Genomic DNA, 22178 nt, shown 5'->3' on the forward strand with positions numbered 1-22178 from the left:
CTTTCAGCCATGAACTAAAATATCTGAAGACAGTCTTAAAGAAAATCGATTACACTAAGGGCAGATTCGCAGGTTTAACATTCACTATGATCTACAATTACAGCACTATGCCCCACGACAATGGAAGAGCAGGAAGTTAGTGTTGCAACTGCATTTGTGCCATACAGCAGGACATTACTGTGGAAAATGGGACAGATTCTCCAGATACACCACATATTTTTTTGGTTTTTCGAGCCTCTTTTTCTGTGTATTATATCTCAGAAAATTAAGTTCATATGTTATATTAATTGTTCAAGCTTAGTTGTTAATTGTTTTATAGTTTTAGGGATGGTATTCATTAATGAAGGGCATTTGTGGTTTGCGTTGAATGATTTATTATCTATTGAAGATGGTGATATTTTGTTTGTGCGACAAGGCTGTTTATTGGAAGCATGTAGGTCTAGTGGACATGGCAATACATTAAATGGGGGTTAATGAAAATGGTGGCACTGTGAAGGGGTTACTTGAATCATATTTGTTACTGAAACCATATAGGGCCAGTGGAAACTGTGGTACTTTAAGTGGAGGTTTGCTTGGGTCATATTGTTTACTGGACCTGTAAAGAATTATGAGCGATAGTGAGCAATTGCTGATTGGAAGAGGGAATGGTGGTGGCTTGGCTTATATTGTATGTGTAGTATGGCGAACCATATAAAATTATTTGTTGATTGTGCAAAATAATTTCTCAGGTGTGTGTGTGTGTGTGTGTGTGTGTGTGTGTGTGTGTGTGTCGTCATCCATTAGATGATTCTATGGTGGTGGCTTGGCTTATATTGTATGTGTAGTATGGCGAACCATATAAAATTATTTGTTGATTGTGCAAAATAATTTCTCAGGTGTGTGTGTGTGTGTGTGTGTGTGTGTGTGTGTGTGTGTGTGTGTGTCGTCATCCATTAGATGATTCTTCAGACCCATTTGTCTACCGTCACACAACATCTCCCTGGTGGTAAATATGAATTGCTGACATTGTGTCAGTTGATAAAACCTCATACCATTTTCATGTTCTTTTTTTCCCAGACGGTGTTCACAAACTGAAAATGAAAATGCAGTTTACTACAATACTCGATGTTCTGAGGTTGTGGTTGAATGGAAAGCGATACCTGAGTTTGCTGTTATCATCATCTTCTTGTTCTTATTTTATAAATGCTAAAACCACCTCACATGAAGTAAGATTCATTGAAAGTGTACTTGCAGGTTCATGTGATGGCTCCCAAGCAGGTAGCTTCACATGTTTTAGTGTGGCAGTCCGTTATTTCCCTAGTAGGGTAAACTGATGGCTATGTACACCAGCCAGTCAGAAGGCCTATTGGCATCTGATGTCACAACCTGGAAAGAGCACTTCACTGAAGGCACAACAATGTTACGGATGCAGGTATGAAGGCACAGCCATGCTAGGGAGGCTTTCAGGTACAACATAGCCTCAGAATGTGTTTTAGTTATTGCAGATGTCTGCACAATAGAGCAAAGAATGTGTTATTACTTTTATTGGTGCATATAGGAATGATTCAGTCATATAATTGGAGAAAACTCCCAGTTACAGTAAAAAACATTGTTCTTGAAGCAGACCTTTTGCAATGGTACACCTTGCAGCAGATCTTGACCCTGTGACTGCTTCAGCATGTGAGCTAGCTGTCCTCACTCTCTGCTAGATGACAGTCAAATGCACCATCTAGCAAACTTATGACAAATCTTATTGTGAGACTATCTTTAGGCATTTTCCAGAGTATGTCTTATTGCTAGAGATTATTCGCATTCATATAAGTGAAATGTGGTATATTCTGCAACGACAAAGTTCTCTGCTTATCACAAAAGCAGACACCAAAGCCCACAGATTTTTCTAACAGGAATTACCACATTGTTTCCTCTTATTCAAAGTAATTTGAACAGGGTAGATACAACTAAATAAAAAAATCTAAATATTGGATAGAAATGCAGATAATCTCCATTGTTGTGCTGGTTAAAATGGAGGTAGATGACGTTAACTTTTCCACCTTTGATCTTTGCAAATTATGTTATTTGTGTTATTGAACACTGAAATGTCAAGGATGCTTGAATATTACATATTTGCATTATGATTTTCTTGTTGTGGCATTGATGGAAAAAGAATAGATAAAATATTAGTCACCACATAAAAGAGCACACTGATTGGTTAGGACTGCTGTGGATGGACCAGAAAGGGTACCAGGTGGTTAGCTGAACCAGCCTCTACTGATGTAAGTCGTGGTAGTGAAGAAGTGTGTATGTGCCAGTCAGTTGTACAGAATTAGTGCAGTAAGATGGGCTGATGTGGCAGAATGGCAGAAGGAGGTATCATGTTTGGACATACCCATGACCACACTATGAGTAAAGGTGCTCAATTTGTTTGTGTAGCAGCATGGACTGTCCAATGTGTTTGCAAGGAATGGTGTATCAAACTTAGTCATGTAAGACAGCTTAAGGAAGTGGTCATAAAAAGATCGTAATTGATGGGGAACAGAGACAACTGTCACACCTTATTAATGGCAATCAGTTTCAAACCCAACACAGAAACTGTTGCTGTCATTGAATGCAGGTCAATCTCAACCAGTTTTGGAGTGAACATTTGGAAGGGAACTGCATGCAATGTGTATGCTGTGACACTTAACCACAGTGACATTTAAATCTGCACTTCTTCAGTGAGCTGAATGACAGAGAAACTTGACAGTAGTTGAGTGGAGGGTTTTATTGTGATCTGATGAGTTGCAATTTTGGCTCTTTACAAATTAAGTGAGGTATAGTGGGGCGATGAGTCACTGAGCCACGAAATCTGCATTGTTTGGCAGTTTAGTTCAGGCTGGAGCTGGTGCTCTGATATTCTGAGGGTGTTTTTCATACCATGACTCGAACCAACTCATTCAGGTTACTGTGAAGATGAGTCTGGATGTTTATTTCAGCATACTTGATGACCAAATGTTGCCCTTTCTTCTATATCTGTATACTGAGTGGGTTGTGGACACACTTGTTTTTCAAGCTGACAACAGCCATATTCACACTGTTACAAGCATTCTCTCCTTATTTCACAAATGCTCGGGCTCCATATTACACTTTGATTAATGGAAATGCTTGCAACTATTTGGAACAGTGCATGGGAAAATGCAGTCACGGCAACCAAGATTTGGTAGCTCTAAACTGTAAAGGATCTGTTCATCAATAAATGGGTTCATCTGGATATGGTATACCTAAATAAATGTGTGGACACTCTTTCTCTTGGAACTGAGGCCATTGTCAAGGCTGGAAATTAACATGATCCAGTATTGGTGTGGTGTGTGCTGGGAATGACTAATATTTTGTCTCTTGTGTTTATATTATTGAAATGTACCATACTGCCATTGAGAATTACCTGAAGAGGGAGACTGAGTATAATGCGTCATCCAAATATTGAGATGTCAACAATGCTTTCTTGTTCTCACTCCATTGCATACTACAGGTGCAATATGATAATCGTATTAGCATGTCACCTCACAGCCAAATTTGTTGTGTTGCAATAATTTCTAGTGGACACCATTTGAGTAACTTCTGTGTCTTGTCGATCAGTTGGAACTGTATTTAGTATTGATGGCTTCGTAGAATATAGAGTTGGATTTGTGTTTCATTGTTGTTGCTGTTGACAAGGTGTTCAGGGGAAGCAGGCTGACAGTTTCTTTTTCAGGTATAGGAAAAGAGTGACAGTACAGCCACAACTGTATATTTGACTGCAAATTTCTGTTTTGTTTTGTTTTTAAACTGTGGGAAAATTATTGATATGACTCATATTTATTGTCAGTGATATACTTATGGATGTATTACTCAATTTTTGTTTTTATTTGGTATTCATGTAAGGTGAGTAATCAATACTTGATATATTGTTATTTAATTATGTTTGAGCAGGTTGGAAATACTGCCCTGATATATGCAGCTCATGGCGATCATCCTCATTGCACAAATGAACTTCTTATAAGGGGTGCTGATCTCACTATCATGAATCTGAATGACGATACAGCGTATGGCGTTGCAGTTTCTGAAGGCAGCAAGCTTGGTAGGTATAAAATTTGAGATGCTTCACACAGTTTATTACTGTTTTGAGTGGGCACCTAACAACACAAAAACTGGTGCTAGTCTCACAGTCATAATGTTCACATCTGGTACGTATGTCCTTTGCAACATCAACTTTCACAAGTTGGATGGTAGTCTGAAGTATATTTTCATGTCTGACATTTCATTTCTTTCTACAGAAGGTATTCTCAGAAGGTAAGGAGATATATTGATGTTCCACTGCAAGCTCTCTCAGCTATCCAAAACTGCCCAACTATTTATTTGTAACCATATAACAGTTGTGTCATAAATCATCTGAATGTTGCCAGAGATCGAAGACTCACACCGGAATGTGGTATGGAACTTGTATGGCAAAAGAGTTATCATCTTTTAGCACTAAGGGCCACAACTTGTCTCATTCCTGCCCTCCTGCTTGTCTCTTAAAGTTGTTACTGTGTTTTGGATTTCTGTCGCTTCTCTTTACATCCTGTTGTAACAATCAATAGCATGTGATAAATCTTTAGTATTGGAGAATCAAAATTGCTGGCCGCCTATTCCCAGTATAAGATCTGTCATAATTCATCTTTGTTGTCTCTGTGACAGTTGCTCTTTGTTCTGTAAACTGGTTGTTGATATTTCTGTCAGTAGCTCCTGTGTACACTTCAATGCGCATGTGGATATGCTGTTGCAGGTATAGGGCATAAGTCCTTTGCAGGATTCAAATTTTGATGCACTTTTGGATGACCAAGAAGAAATCCACTTCTTGGTTGCAGTATGTTGCTGACACTCCCCGTTGTACAAAAAGGAACTCTCAGACTTTCTAAATTTTCAGAAAGGTATTAGTGTAATGACTGCTGGGTGTGAAGGTGTATAATCTTCAGCATAGCAAGGTTATGTTAATGTTAGATATGTTTCATCACACAAGGGATCTCAAGTCAAAGCTTCCCTCTTGAATACACAACCAAAGAATGGGAAAAGGCTCCTGATTTTTTTCTGTTTGTCTTTCAGAGTATAATTGAAAGCCACCACAATATACCAATTTAGATACATTTCCACAACTTTCGTAAGTTAAATGCTTAACTTTTTGCCTAATTTCTTTTCTGTAGACGTGGGCAATACAGAAAATGAATTGTGACAAGGAAGCACATTGACAAATTTGCAACAAAGTTGCTTGTACAGGTCTCTATAAAGATTTTATTCAGTCTAAAAATCTTCAAATTTGTTAAACAACTTTGAATTTAGTTAAAGTATTCTGCTTTGCCAGCCTCGGCTGTTATACTTCATTTCCACATTCATTTGGTTTGCTTGACTGCCTTTCTGATGTAGATAATTTACAAATTCCATACTGTTTATAAGCATTGTTTCTTCTCACTTAGTGACGAATTTTATCAATTTAGTGTACTTGACGTATTTCAGTAGTATTTTAATCTTTTACTGTGATTTTAAACTGATACAAGATTATGTGATTAACTTTCACTGTTTTATATAAGCTAAGCAATAACTTGTTGATCAAACAAGTGTTCCCAATCTGAAGTAATAACAAGAAAATTTAGTCACGCTCCTTCTATCCAAACTTTCAACGCTAACAGTGTCACACTTTGATTTTTCCTTACTCACCTTTCAGTTTACGGTTCTCTACTCTTCATGTGTTACACTAGTGACATTGTACACTGATGCCCATAAAAGGTTTCTATTTTACATATTGATTCAAATACGCACTATACTATGAAATTCTTGAATTACCCTTTGGAAAAAGCTACTCGGGTTTGTTACTGTTACAGTAGAATATTACAAATAAGATAATCCCATAATCAATACTCTATAAATATATAATAGTTATAAAACGGCTGAAAAAATGAGGGAGCTTACCAGAAAATCCAGCCGAAGCAGAAATTCAACAAATTTCCAAATCCTCAAACACTGCGGGTCCCAAGAAGGACTTTGCAACTTTGAAAATTTGTACAGACATATTCATATGATTTAGACTTGCTCTTGGTGTCATCTTGAAGGAAAATAGATCACGTTTTGAGTCACGTTGTATGCTAGTACAGACTTATGCCACCTCAAATGCTAACTGTAGTTGCAGGGAAGATGGCTGCATTTACTTGTCCCAATTATGCTCACTGTGTGTTTTGTTTTGAAGAGTCAAAGTTTACTGAGATATGCTGGAAATTTTTTTAATGTCCCAGATTGATATTGGTGATCAAGAATGCAGATATTGCACTGCAACACTACCTCTCTGACATCTGGAATTCCCTAAATGTCTGCTTTCCAGGTAAGTGGATGGACCAAGATGCGCCAATTGTGTGGCCCACACATTCATTGGAGACTTTACACCCCTTGACTTTTTCTTTTGGGGATTCATTTAGGATACCATGTTTGTTCCACCCTTATCAGCTTGCGTACCAGAGCTCAGAGCTAGACTCTACCTTGCAGTTGTACAAGTCACACCTGACATACTGCTGTGAGTTTGGCAAGAAATTAACTTCTGATGGGGTGTGTGCCACATAACCACTGGAAGTTATGGTGTAAGGTAAAAAACTTGTATTTTGCTATAAAATGATTCCAAAACCATGTGTGTAAGTTAAGTGAACAAATCAATATGAGTTTTCAGGTCCCAAGCTCGTGTCTCGGTCCGGCACACAGTTTTAATCTGCCGAGAAGTTTCATGAATTTTCAAAATTGTAAAGCCCCTTTTGATACAACATTTATTTAGATTGCTATCTTAAGCTGCACGAACACATACAACACAAATCTTGATGTTCACAAGAGGTTACCGTCATTTCTTTGACTCTATATCACATTTTTAATCTTGCGATGGTTTATGTGGTGCATGTAGACTCTTGGTGAATTTCATTGTTCCTTTGGTGATGTGGTAGGTGCTTAACCATCACTGAGTTTTTGTCTTGTGCTCTGCCCATTGTGTGAGAACATAATATATAAATCAGCAAAGATACTGGTATTAGCCACTGGCATTAGCCACTGGATTTTGTACAAGTTCCAGAAGCGTAGCTACCATTTGTATATGCTCTGACCTGCTTCATTTTCTTGTTTTTATTTTTTTATTTTTTTATTTCTGTAGTTGACCAATCCAAGTGTGTGCAATTCTAAACATTACAACATGTTCTTTTTATCTTATAAGCAAACTCCTTGCCAGGCTATGAAGGCCCAAGGATGTCTACTGGTGCTTTGTCATCCTCTGCCTTGGGGCGTCATGTGGATGCTGAATGGAGGGGCATGTGATCAGTACACCACTCTCCCAGCTCTTTCACAGACTTTCCAAACTGTGGAGCCACTACTAGTCAGTCAAGAAGCTCCTCAGCTGGCATCACATGGCTGGGCGGCCCCCTACCTGTCCTCCCACCGAGGAAAAATCTGTGGCAGTACTGGGAATCAAACTTGGGTCCTCCACATGGGAACTGCCTGTGCTAACCACTCAGCTAAGGAGGCAGACCTTTTTATCTTATTCTTACATTAAAAGATTTAATGTAGTTTTTGACTTTATTGTAGCATACAAATGTGAATAACTCTGTCTGTTTGTGTTTGAAGTGCAACTTGGTACAGTACTGTTGTCACTGGCAGGAAGAGAATCAAGGAACATTAGGATTTAACATTGTGTACATGGTAAGGACAAGAGAGGTGGAGCAAAGCTAGATTCGGAGGAGGGTGAGAAAGGAAACTGGCCATGTCCTTATCAAAGGAACCATACAAAAATTGCTGTAAGGAATGTAAGGAAATCATGGAAATCTTAAATGTGTTTGCTAAGACAGACACTTGAACTTCAGTCTTTCCAAGTGAGAGTAAAGTGTCTTAAACATTCTACCACTTACTTGATTTATTACCAGGCACACAATTTTTTGGTTCAGGCTTTGGGCAAGTACCAGTAAAAGATCCATCTAGTAGCTCCTGGAACAAGAATAACCAGATTGTGACCACTCTGATCAAAGTTTAGAAACACAGATGTTGGCAGAAGAATCAAAAAGATCTATGTGGTCTGTTGGGAACTCGGATATTATCTGTTGTATTCCATTATGTGCTTAGCTGTGGGATGTCATTTATTGCTACTGTAGACAGTGTGTCTGTGGTAATTCATTTGACTGATATTTCAGTCATAGTGTCACCAGTTCAAAAATTTCACAAAACTTTCAGTTAATTTGTTATAGCTCACATGGGATCTTGCAGAATGACCCTTCCATTAGTAATGTATGTTCCCCAAATGACAGGACTAGAGTAAGTTACACACTGGGTCTAAAGAATCATCAGGTAAAGTGACATGATTAGAGATTTGTTGATCTAGAAAGTTTTTTAACAAGATTTGGTGGCCAACGGATAATTACTCTGTTCCAAGTCCATTGGGGGTGGGGGGGTGGGGGGTTGGGGGGGGGGGGGGGGGGGGAAGAAGAAGAAGAAGAAGAAGAAGAAGAAGAAAATTCTTGACCTCTTTAAGAGCATGATTCTGAAGTCATATCATTGAAATAAAGGCTATTTCATAATAGGTTCTAATTCTAAATGACATATAATTTTATGGACCCATGTATGATGTAAACAGTAATGGTCTAGGGTAGGATAACTTTGGGATGCAGTAGCATATAAAAGGTGGATAGTGTACTTATTTGGGGAGTTTACTTCATAACTGATGTGTGTGTTCCACAAAGTTCAAAACTGTAAGATGGAGAATGCTAATGTGGAAGGATTGAGATTCATGAAATGAAGATATTGCTGCTTTCTGGCAGTCACAATATCTAAAGAAATTTGACATAGACCACCAGGCAGGGCAAAGTAAATCAAGGAAAACGGTAAGTTATTTGTAACAATCCCTAGTTAAATTTCACAGGTGTTTAAAACATGGGTCGAGGGTTTGAGACCACAAGGGGCACAAAGAACGACAATGATATTGTGTAAACTGATTATCAGAAAATGTTGCTCTGGAAAGAGAATGTTCCTAATTTGAGGATACAGAAAGACACAGTCAGAGTCATAGTGGAGAAGGTGATTTAGTTACACACTTGGATCCCCATACTATTGCCTCACTCCTTGTTACATTTCTAATCCATCTTATCACACCCATGACAATCTTCCTCTATCACTTTTTTATGCTCAGTTTTCCACCCTCCCTTTTTCTATCAACATACCTTCTACCAGTTCTCTAACTACACAGTATACAGTGTGAAGTGTATTGGCCCCATTTTGTTAGAATATTCCACCACTTGAAAAAGATGCATTATGAAATGAAATATGTATGGTGTCATTGTATGTTTGTTAATGTCTAACCAGAGTATGACAGTTTATTTCAATCACTCACATTTTAATTGGATGTTGGCCACATTACAGCAGGTCTCACCTGAAATTGTTAAGTATGTAGGTGGTAAGGCGAGTTTTGAAAAACACACTGCAAGTGTAGAAATCCACTTGAGTGTGTTCTGAAAATCCTTTAATATCGTAACCAGTTGCAGTGAACGTTTGGAAACCATTAATCACATATGTCTAGCCAAATCTAATTCTTGATTATTTATTATTGGACAAGTAAATAGAGACTATTTTGTGACCTAGTACTGCAGTAAAGTTTATAATTACTGATATAGTACTATCAGTTAACACATTCCCACACAGGAGGCTCAGTTCAGTTTGCTATTGCTCCTGAAGTTTCTCAATGATACACCCACAAATACTTCTGTAACAAATGACCATGCGTACATAAGCACTACCAGCGAAAGCACTTTTTGCTTACTAGTGCATACAGCACACTTCTATAAGATATTTCCACCCAGTTCTTCACAACATTCAAGCCATGTTACACCAAACCTTATGATGTCAACAGAATTATTATGACATTCCATGTAACATGATTTAGATTCTGATGCTTCACTATCTTGCCATGAACACAGGTCCAACACATACTGCCTGCCTCACACCATTGCTGGCAGCACAGCCCGTCTCCAGTGACAATGTCCCAGTCCAGACTACTAGTGCCAGAATTCTAGTTAAATGTTCAAATATTCAGCAATGTAGGACAACAGTAAGCTCACACTGGTTTGAGAGCGTGAGGGGTGCAAAGATGAACAATGGTATTGGTAGGTTGATTAAAAACCAGAAAATGTCATATTGAGACAGGAGAATTTTCCCATTTTGGGATACAGAAAGCAGTAATAAAAACCCTGGTGGATAATTTGATTTAATTATTGCACCCTTGTGCCCTAATACTATTCTCAATTACCCCTATTATGTTTGTACACCATCTTGCCTCACCAACAGTAACTTTACTTTATATCTTTTACTAGACTCTATTTTCCACCTATTCTATATACTCTCCGTTTTTCTAGCAACATATCTTCTACAAGTTCACTGGCTTTCATCAGCATGCAATGTTGTGTCCCTCTCAAAGCATGATATTTTTAACTTCATTAATATGAGGTGAGAAATTACAGAAAATGCTTCATGCCTAAGAATTTTATTTTAATTTGTTGACTCCTTGGTGTATATAACGTTATCATGGAAAGTGTCACGAGCTATCAAAAATGTGCTGTTGCAGAGGCCACCAAAGAAGCATACCCACAGTGCCAAAAGCATTCTCCTTTTAGTAACACAGATAAGGGGAATACATTTCTTTGCTCATCATTTAGCGCTTCCACCAACATCCGCAGCAATCTGTATATTCCAATCTCTATCTTTCCCCTATAGTTTTAACCCTTTGCAGTTTACTCCGGTACCGCAGAAGTTGCTCACATTATCCTACCATTCTGTTCTGTCATCTTATCAGTTTCCACATGTTCCTCTCCTCACTGATTCTTCTGGAAAGTCTTCATTTCTTACCTTAAAGGACCACCCAATGTTCCGCATCTTTCCATACCACCACATGTCAAACACTTTGATTCTCTTATTTTTTGGTTTTCCCACAGTCCATGATTCACTTCCATACAATCCTACGCTCAAATGTACAGTCTCAGAAAATTTCTTCCTCAAGTTAAGGCTGAAGTTTGATATTAGTTGTAATCTTTTGGCCAGGAAAATTTTCTTTCTTGAGCTAGTTTGCTTTGTGTGTATGTTTTGCTTGGTCTGTCAAGTTTTGTTTTGTTTCCAAGTTAGGAGATTTCTTTCACTTAAAATACTTCATGGTGCCCAACTTCGATGTTAAGTTTATCGCTAACCTGATTTCTATTACTCCCCATTCTTTGGTTTACTTTCAATCAGTAGATGTGTTCATTAGACTGTTCATCCCATTTAATAGCTCTTAAATTCTTCCTTACTTTCACTGGTGATAGCAACTTCATCTTACTAATTTTCACCCTGAATTTTAATTCAATTTCTGAAACTCTTTTGTTACCATCATTGCTCTCTTGATATATAGATTGAACAGTAGAGACAAAAGAGTGCATCCCTGTTTTGTACCTGTTCTAATATAAGCACACCATTCTTGATCTTCCATTCATATTCTTCCGTCCCGGTTTTTGTACATATTGTATGCTGTCCAGCTTCCCTATTTCTGCGATCTATTTTCATGAGAATATCAAACATCTTATACCGCTTCACATTGTTGAATTTTTTTTCTGATTGAAATATCCAATTAACATGTCTTGATTTTTCTTAAGTCTTGCTTTCATTATCAAGCACATCAGAACTGTCTCTCTGTTGTGCTTACCTTTCTTTAAGCCATACTGTTTGCCCCTAACAGGTCCTCAATTTTATTCCATTCTTATGCATGTTATTCTTGTCAGCAACTTTGATGCATGAGGCATCTAACTGATTGTGTGACAGCTCTTGTATTTATTTGCTCTTTCTATCTGTGGGATTATATTTTTCTGAAAATCTGTCTGCATACTCATAGGTTCTATAGACCGACCTAAATAGCATTTAGATACCATTTTACCCAATGAATTTAGAAATTCCAAAAGAAATTTGTCTGCTCCTTTTACTTTATCTAATCGCAAGGCTTCCAAACCTCTGTTAAATTCTGACTCCGATAGTGGATCCCTTACATCTTTCATATTGACTTCCATTTCTTCTTCTATCACATTATCAGGCAGTTCCTCCCCCTTGTAGAGGCTTCAACATAGTCTTCCCACCTATCTGCTCTCTCCCCTACATTTAACAATTTATTCCTCTTGCAGTTTTATAATGTTGACACCTTTTATTTTGATTCCATTGAAGGTATTGTGACATTTCAACATGCTAATAAGTCCTTCCAAAAATCATTTCTGCTTCACTCTCTTCACTTTTTTTTACAGACTCTTCATCTTGGTTTCCCTGCCTGCCCTCTCTTTTTTTTTATTTCATTGCTTAGTGGCTCATTCTGCTGTATTCCTGTCTTTTTCTGAACATTTTTGTATGTCCTCCTTTCATTAATCAGTTGAAGGATTTCTTCTGTTACCCAAAGTTTCTTGGCAGTTACCTTTCTTAAACCTGTATTTGGCTGTCTGATTTCTGTGACTATCTTATTTAGAGTTGTCCATTCTTCTTTTTGTGGTATTCATTATCTGAGTATTTATTGCTTTAGAGAATTTCACTCACTCGTCATTTATCAGTACTTCAGTATCCAACTTCTTTCCACACTGATTCTTCTGAGTGATTCTTTTAAGCTTCAGTGTACTCTCCATCATTTGTAAATTCAATACTAATGTGCTTGTAGGTACACCTTGCAATGCAATACCTGATATAGAATATGTCTGACCATCTGGAATCTTCCCTTGACTCCAAGCTTTGTCTCCGTTTACTTCCACCTCTTGTGATTTTTTAACAGTGTTTTGGCAATTACTGGGTGGAATTTATTGTGGAATTTAGTCTGTTTTTCTGTCTCATTTCCACTACTAAGCCCACGATCTACTGTAACTGTCTTATCTATTCTTCCTCCTGAATGAGATTCTCACTCTGCAGCAGAGTGTGCGCTGATATGAAACTTCCTCGCAGATTAAAACTGTGTGCCCGACTGAGACTTGAACTCGGGACCTTTGCCTTTCACGGGCAAGTGCTCTACCATCTGAGCTACCGAAGCACGACTCACGCCCGGCACTCACAGCTTTACTTCTGCCAGTATCTCGTCTCCTACCTTCCAAACTTTACAGAAGCTCTTCTGCGAACCTAGCAGAACTAGCACTCCTGAAAGGAAGGATACTGCGGAGACACGACTTAGCTACAGCCTGGGGGATGTTTCCAGAATGAGATTCTCACTCTGCAGCAGAGTGTGCGCTGATATGAAACTTCCTGGCAGATTAAAACTGTGTGCCCGACCAAGACACGGAAGGAAGGTAGGAGACGAGATACTGGCAGAAGTAAAGCTGTGAGTACCAGGTGTGAGTTGTGCTTCGGTAGCTCAGATGGTAGAGCACTTGCCCGCGAAAGGCAAAGGTCCCGAGTTCGAGTCTCGGTCGGCCACACAGTTTTAATCTGCCAGGAAGTTTCATATTTTCCTCCTACTGTAGGATTCCAGTCAGAAAACAATATGTAAACAAGTTAAGGAGAATGTTGAGAAAGTACACCTGTAAAATTACAGTCAAAATATGTTGCATAACTGCTTGTTCAACAACACTGTTTGTACTGGACACTAATTAAGTAAAAATAAATCATAGAAAATAATAGATCCTATCACCTTTTGAACCAAACAGAATAAAAGACTTCTAGAGGTGGATATCTCTTGGCAATTAACAGTTTTCAGTCTGGTGCCCTTTGTAACGTGCATGTCATAGAATCCCGGGCATTTTTGGCAAATATTTAAGTACTTACCATTTCATTCTTATAATGTTATGTAGAAATATGGATGCATTTCTGCTTTAATTTAATTACAGAACAAAGTACATTTATTACAAATTAAGCAGACAGGTTTTATTTAAGATCAGTGTAGATCATTTGGAGGTGAAATTTGGAACGATAGTGTGAACCTGCATTTTCCACGGTCAGAATTGGTCGAGAGATTATCTCTGAATTAATAACTTGCTCCCAAAAGTAAGGTCTCCTATTTTTTTTTTATAAGTACATAGACGTGTTTATTTCTACAATGGTTTACATCAGTTCGCAGCTTTAACATTTAGCTATTTCTCGACATAATCACCATTTCTGTCAATGGATTTTTGTAGATGTTGTGGCAGTTTTTGTATGCCCATGTCATACCAGCTCGCCGCCATGCTGTTCAGAAAGTTATGAACCTCTTCTTTAGACCTCATTGTCAGAGCTGAATTGCTTTCTGTCCAAATCTTCTTTTAACCTAGGGAACAGGTAATAGTCACTGGGTGCCAAGTCAGGACTGTAGGGTGGGTGGGTGATTATGTTCCATTGGAACTGCTGCAGGAGAGCATCGGTAGGGCGAGCAAAGTGTGGGCGAGTGTTGTCATGGAGAATGTGTAAGCCCTTGCTCAACATTCCTCTTCTTTGATTCTGAGTTGCCCGTTTGAGTTTTTTCAGAGTCTCACAGTACCTGTCAGCATTAATTGTGGTCACAGCGATTCAGCTCCGACGATGAGTCGAAAGAAAATGTTCATAACTTTGTGAACAGCATGGTGGCGAGCTGGTATGATATGGGCATACAAAAACAGCCACAGCGTCTATGTTGAAAAGTAGCTAAACATTCAAGCTGTAAACTGATGTAAACCATTGTAGAAATAAACAGGTCTGTGCACATAAAAAAAAAAAAAAAAAAAAAATAGAGGACCATACTTTTGGGATTACCGTCACAGTAAATCTTCAAATAGTTTTTTGCACAAAAAAATCCATTAATTAACATCAAGTATTCAAGGTTTGTATATCTCCATACCAAAATTAGTTAACTATCACAGTACAGATATTACAATATGTAGATTGCTCGGAGGTGAAATTTGGAACAATAGGGTGAACCTGCATTTTCCACGGTCAGAATTGGTCGATAGATTATCTCTGAATTAATAACTTGCTAAATTGTTGGACCTATCATCCAGACTCATCAAACAACATAGCATAGTTGTGCCAAACGATATGCATAGCAAGTAAAGGTTTTAGGGATTTCAGGTGGAGCAGATAATGATGAGGAATGTCTGTGAGGTTGCCACTGTGGTGGAATACATCTCTTGCTCTCCTGTGGCTATTAAAACAAAATATTTATATTATCCAGGTTTTCAGGAGAGTAAAGATAAAAGGAGGCAAGGAACTAAGCTAAACCAACGAAAATGAATAACTAAACCAGCAATTAAAATAAAAACACACATAAAGAATATTTGTGTATAATAATAAATAAAAAAGAATATTTTTAAGTAACTAACTAATAATAATATATTAAAACATGGAATGTTTGCAGCATGCCTGCAAACTTAATCGTGTTCAGAATTGGTACTCAGACTGTTAAAATACTCTGGAGATTCACTGAATAACTCAAAACCTTGGTTATGCTGGGAGGCAGTTTAATATGAACCACCCTCTTGGTGTATGCATATGCCATCAGGGCACTGACAGTAAGCTCAACATGCAGTCAGATGAAAAAGTGAAGAGTGAAGGAAAATAGACCTGTCTGTAATCAGTGACCAAAAAGTAACCAAGTATCGCAAGGTCATCATGAAGGGCATGTACTACACTTCAGTGAATTGGGACAAGTGAGCTGAGATTATCCACGGCAGGCTGTAAATCTGCTATTGTCATTTACTCACGAGACCTTGGATTGACGGTTGTACCACTCTGTACAGCACATAATGACCTTGACCCATCAATATATCCAGTGAGATAACAAGAGGATACTTTGAGGCAGGTTGCCAAACCTTGTATTTTTACATATACTGGCTCTTAAGTGTTAAGGCTGAGTATTGTGTTTTTGATAAGACAATTCTAAGGTATATTAATGTTGCAGCATAATGGTGATATTTGCCTTGTACTGTGCTGAATGCAATCTTAATCTGTATGTCAAATCAATCTCCACTGTTGTTGCAAATTCCTATATCTGTCATTATTGCTCTGTTTCCCATATATCTCAATCGTTCACATCACTGTTGATTGCTAAAACTGAGGAAACATTTCGTCCATTTTTAAGTGTGCTGAAATTATATTTTCTGTAATCAGCTGGTAAAAAAATTGAAAGAGGAAGGATGTTGTGTATTTCCAATCATAAACACATCCTTGTGGAACCACATTGCTAGATATCCTGCAATGTCTATAATGTGAGAACTGTGGGTATGACATCACTCTTAAAATAGTAGATTAATTACAGTGTTGTTAAGAGAAGAATCTGTGGGCTTATTGTTATATGCATAGTGACTGGCAGTTCTTAAATGATGAAATATATTGAACTCTAAAATAACCGAAATTCAGGGATAGGAAAAATAAATAATAATGAGAAAAAGTAATCATTCATGTATGGTGCCTAGACACAAATAACACCACAGCAGCTTAACCAGCTTCAAGCTACTGCTCTTTTTCTCGTGTAAGCAAACACACAAACAACTATATGGACACCCAAACATTCCCACTTGTGACCATGGTAACATTGGTACCACACCCATTGTCGGATGTTTGTGGGGTTATGTTTGTGAGATTGAGGATTTACATTATAAAAAGAATTGTAGCTCAAAAGCTGATCTAGTGTCTGTGCTGTGAGATGTCTGTGCCTATGGGCCACATGTTGAGCAACTGTATGTGAATGGAAATATGTTCCTGTGTTGTAACTGTGATTGAGATGACAGATCACCGGCGCACACACACACACACACACACACACACACACACACACACACACACACACAAAGGTGATTAATGGATTGTACTTTAAACCATTGTGGTATTTCACTTGAATTTATTGTCCAAGGATGCAAATATTTTCCTTTTAATGGTGTACTTCAGCGTGGAGAGCTAAGTTGTTGTTTCCAGTTCTGCATATTATTTCAATGACCGGCAGAGATGATGTCTTCAGATGCCTCAAGTTGTCCTGTTATGTGTACTCACTACCTGGACTTCAACTATGCAGTCCCATCTGATGTTTTTCCCAATGTATTCCTAACTCGAGTGTCTGGCCCAGTCATATCATATTATTTTGGCGAACAGACTTGTGGCCAACTTCAGGGTGGTACCTAGTGACTGATTCTCTGCTCCTGTCGGTGTCTTATATATGATGGCCATTACTTCCTCCATCACCCAGGCCAACTGCTATATGTGTGGCTGGTGGCAGTGATGGGGGTAGCAGTGCCCGGATCCCAACTCTGATCTCCAAGATCTGTACTATCACTGTTGGGTGTGGATGTCACTGTACAGGAATGCTTTTTTTCTGTAAGTTTTGTGTAGGGTTCCACACATGACTCAGTTACAGGCCGCTATCTTTATTAATGAGACCATCATGAACCCTAATTTAAATTGCCTGTTTAATCACACAATCCCAGAAAAGATGGAGACTGCCAAAGTGATTTGGTGTTGCTGTAATCCATAGAATGGCCAGTTTTCATACCATGCTCAGCCACAGCTCATTTGGTGAAATGGTGTAATTTGGTGTGACCTGTTTGTTCACAGCATTTCCCTTTTATTGTGCATACATTTTCTCCAATGGATTATTTGCTGCACTGGCAGGGAATTTGGCAGACCCCTGGTTTGCAAAGGTTTAGATCATCCTTCACTGAGCATAGTAGTGTCCGGGTTTTAAGGTGTGGATGAAATACAGTTAACATTTTGTCAGCAGGATCTTGGAGCAACGTAATATTAAACTTGTATGTTGCCCACCACCTAAAACCTGGATGCTATTAGGTTTAGTGAAGGGTGATTGAGGCCTTCACAAACCAGGGGTCTACCAAATTCCCTACCACTGTGTCAAAGCATACAGTGGTAAAACTGTACGCATGGTAGAAGAGAGATGCTGTGAATATAGATGCCATACCGAATTACACCTGTCCACCAAATCAGCCATGGCCAATCATAGTATAAAAACTGGTCATTCCATTGATTATGGCAACATCAAAATACATGGGCAGTCTTCCTCCTTCTGGGATTGCGTTACTAGGGAGGCTATAGAAACTGAGTCTGAGATGGTCTAATAAATATAGATAGTGGCCTACAAATGAGTCATATGTGGAACCCTGCACTGAGTCTACAGAAAGAAAAGTGTTTCCGTGCAGTAAGGTCCACACCTGACAGCGATAGTGCGACACTGGAGACCAGTGTTCAGAGCCTGGCACCATTATCCCCCCCACCACAACCACAACCTACATCAGCGGCCACAGAGATAGCAACAGGAGCAGAGTGGTGGAAAGACTAACAGCTGGCATATATAGGATGCCAACAGTAGCATAGGAGCAATCATTAGGGACCACCTGAAGATGGCAATAAGTCTGTTTGCTAAAATATTGTGGAATAATTAAGACATGACCCAGGAGTTCCACAAGTCAAACAGTCTATGTTGACTCTAGGCAGAGAGTATACATAACAGCATCTGAAGACAATGACTGGGATGACAGTCAAAATATTTTGCAAAAATGGAAATAACAACTTGGCTGTATACTTCAAAGTACACCATTAATCAGTCAGGCTGAGAAAACTTTGGAAATGATATTTTCCTTTTGATCTAACAGCAATTTCTCATTTATATATATAACATAATTATATATACCATAATTATATAGTGTATCATTATACACTGAAGTGCCAAAGAAACTGGTATAGGCATGCATATTCAATTACAGGGATATGTAAACAGACAGAATAGGGCACTGCGGTCAACAACACCTGTATAAGACAACAAGTGTAGGGCACAGTTGTTAGATCAGTTACTGCTGCTACAATGGCAGGTTATCAAGATTTAAGTGAGCTTGTGTGTGGGGTTATAGTGAACAGTGAGTGATGGGACACAGCATCTCTGAGGTAGCAGTGAAGTGGGGATTTTTCCGTACAACCATTTCACGAGTGTACTGTGAATATCAGGAACACGGCAAAACTTCAAATCTCTAGCATTTGCTGCAGCCAGAAAAAGATCCTGCAGGAACGGGACCAATGACGACTGAAGAGAATTGTTCAGTTTGACAGAAGTGCAACCCTTCCACAAATTGCTGCAGATTTCAGTGCTGGGCCATCAACAAGTGTCAGTGTGCGAACCATTCAACAAAATATCATCTGTATGGGCTTTCATATTTGAAGGCCCACTTGTGTACCCTTGATGACTCACAACACAAAGCTTTACACCTTGTCTGGGCGTGTCAACAGCGACATTGGGCTGTTGATGACTGGAAACATGCTGTCTGGTCGGACGAGTCTCATTAAAAATTGTATCAAGCAGATGGACGTGTACGGGTATGAAGACGTTGGGCTGTTGACGACTAGAAACATGCTGTCTGGTCGGACGAGTCTCATTTCAAATTGTATCGAGCAGATGGATGTGTACGGGTATGAAGACAACCTTAAGAATCCATGGACCCTGCTTGTTAGCAAGGATGTTTTAAAGCTGTTGGAGGCTCTGTAATGGTGTGGGCATGTGCAATTGGGATGATTTGGGAATCCTGATACATCTGGATATGACTCTGAGAGGTGACACGTATGTAAGCATTCCAACAAATGACCTACATCCATTCATGTCCATTGTGCTTTCCAATGGACTTGGGCAATTCCAGCAGGGCAATGTGACACCCCACACATTCAGAATTTCTACAGAGTGATTCCAGGAACACTCTTCTGAGTTTAAACACTTTTGCTGGCTGCCAAACTCCCCAGACATGAACTTTATTGAGCATATCTGGGATGCCTTGCAACTTGCTGTTCGGAAGAGATCTACACCCCTTTGTACTCATATGGATTTATGGGCAGCCCTGCAGGATTCATGTGTCAGTTCCCTCCAGCACTACTTCAGACATTAGTTGAGTCCATGCCATGTATTGTTGTAGTGCTCCTGCATGCTCACAGGGGCCCTACACGATATTAGGCAGATGTACCTGTTGCTTTGGCTCTTCAGTGCATATTCATTGGCTGTATTTGGAGCCTGAGGTAGTGTATACTATATTGTTTTTTTAATTTATTTTCTTTGTCCACAGCACAGCAAGTGATTGAAAACCATATATTGACACTACTCAACTGAGTAGTCATGCTGTTGGGCCAGTGGGAAGAAATTTCTGTGGTTTTTTAGTACAAATTATGTGTACAAAGTACCTTAGTGTATTGAAAGCATATTTTTATGTTGTTTGAACTTTTAATTCTGTATAGTTTAATTATGTTGGCTATCATGTGAAGTAATATATCTTTCTAGACGCCTGTAGAAGATACAATGAAAGTACCTGTAACTTTCCATGAAACTGCTTGGAAAGCAAAGTTGTAAAAACATATGAAACTGTTGTTTTTCAATAAAATATCATTTATATCCTGTGATGATGACCTCTACATATCTTCTTGAATTGATGTATTTCTTATTGATTTCTGTCTCAGGGAATGTCTTTGTCGTTAATAGTCCAGGTCATTGTTGACTATCAAAAATAACTTTTGTTTACACCCATGTACAACTGAAGTAGGCACACCTACCTTGTAGTGTGTAGCACCCATTTTCACTCTGATGTCAGTGGTAATGTCATGCCACGGAGTTCACGAGACACAAACATATTGATAATTCATCCTAATTTGTGACTCCACACACACCACTTGCAACTGAGGGCAGGTGATTAGAAATGCTTCCAAGAGTTGCATATCTTGCTCAGTGACATCTCTGTTGTGCTCAGTAGCATGAAGGACCAGTGTTGTGAGCAGCCACATAATCACTCTCATATCCTCTAATCATTCTGGCACAGTTTAGGAATGATAGGTATGGTGTGTTGTCTTTCTGGAGGTATGGGTCATCTGTGAGCTGCTGTAACCAAACTCTCAGATGCATTTGATTAAACAGCAGAATGCTGTATTATTTGTTATTGAGAGATGATAGTAAATGCATCCATTTCATTTCTTACATGAGAATACCACCTCTGTCTGCTAAACCAGTCCCCATCACATAATGATACCTTCACTTCAGCATGTACCAGTCTGTACACTGACTCAACAGTCCAACTGATTTTTTTCCGTTCCTTGAGAATCCAATTGATGTGTTTCTTTCCCTGTGCCAATCTCTGAGGCCTGTGGTTGGTATATGTGTGGGGTGGTGGCTTCCGTGCCCAATAGTGTGGAGGTAGTCCTGGATGGTAGCTCATGAATTATTGTTGTGGTTGTTATTGTTGTCCATCATTGAACTGTGAAGTGATACACTACAATGTGGCCCATCTGTCTGCTGCTACAGCTTTTGATAATACCAAGCAACACGAGTTTTGATTTTTGCATAATTTTTTATTTATTGGAGTACTTTTTTGTGCTAATCTCGTATCTGTTATTAATTTCTTTATATCATATTTTTCACAAGTTTAGTAAACTCATTTTTCACTTAAACCACAGATAGAAAATGTTCTGCAAGTTAGGGATTTTTATTTCAGTAAGGTGGAGTACTTGGTTTCACTTTTAATGCCCATTTGGCTGTTAGGCAGGAAATTTTAGTTAATTGTTGACATGATGTAGTCTTGTGAGGTTATATTTGTGCTATTAAATATAGTTTTGCAGTTTCTTATAAATGAGTTCCCACAAGAGTTTGAATTATCCAAAAGTATTCTGTTATGTTTGTGATAGCTATATAATTGCTAAGCAAAGACAGGACATTAATAGTTTCCTGAAAGATACTTTGGTATGCCCAACCTTTCTCTTAACCACCAAGTCTTATACCAAAAACTTGTTGGTCAAGACAAAAACTGGACACCATAAAAGTCATGACATTGTACATTTGTTAAGGGACTGAATATACAAGGCAGGCTGTACATGTGTTAAGGGATTGAGACTGTGGAAGAAAGGGAAGAGGAAATCAGTGGCTTTGGCAATTCCCATGCTTTGTATGGAGTCACAAATAATATATGGCTGTTATTTTTGTGTGGTTAACAATGAAGGTCATAATGCAAAAATTAAGGAGGATATAAAATATCCCAATATTTCTTTGGCCTTATGACCAGTTACACATAGTGAATCTCTCCATATTCCAACTCCACCTACCATTCTTGAAGCTTTGCAACAGGAAAACAGCTCAGAAAATGAATGTGATGATAGTGATGATCACAAGTGGAGAGAAGATTCTGCACTGCATCAGAATTATTTAGTCAAAACGAACTAAATGATTTAACTCATGACCTAAATCAGACAGA

General features: G+C 38.6%; 1 protein-coding gene across 1 annotated transcript in view; it reads left to right on the plus strand.

Annotated features, from left to right (window-relative positions):
* Nucleotides 1-20343, plus strand: part of LOC126272663 (ankyrin repeat family A protein 2-like) — a 44594-nt gene extending 24251 nt beyond the window's left edge. Inside the window, exons 4-5 of the mRNA XM_049975676.1 lie at nucleotides 3925-4072; nucleotides 20013-20343. Coding sequence (XP_049831633.1) covers nucleotides 3925-4072; nucleotides 20013-20056 — 192 coding nt within the window. The 3' untranslated portion in view covers nucleotides 20057-20343. The remainder of the gene's footprint in view (nucleotides 1-3924; nucleotides 4073-20012) is intronic.
* The last annotated feature ends 1835 nt before the right edge of the window (nucleotides 20344-22178 follow it).

Source organism: Schistocerca gregaria, chromosome 5 (assembly GCF_023897955.1).
Source record: "Schistocerca gregaria isolate iqSchGreg1 chromosome 5, iqSchGreg1.2, whole genome shotgun sequence".
Lineage (NCBI taxonomy): Eukaryota > Metazoa > Arthropoda > Insecta > Orthoptera > Acrididae > Schistocerca > Schistocerca gregaria.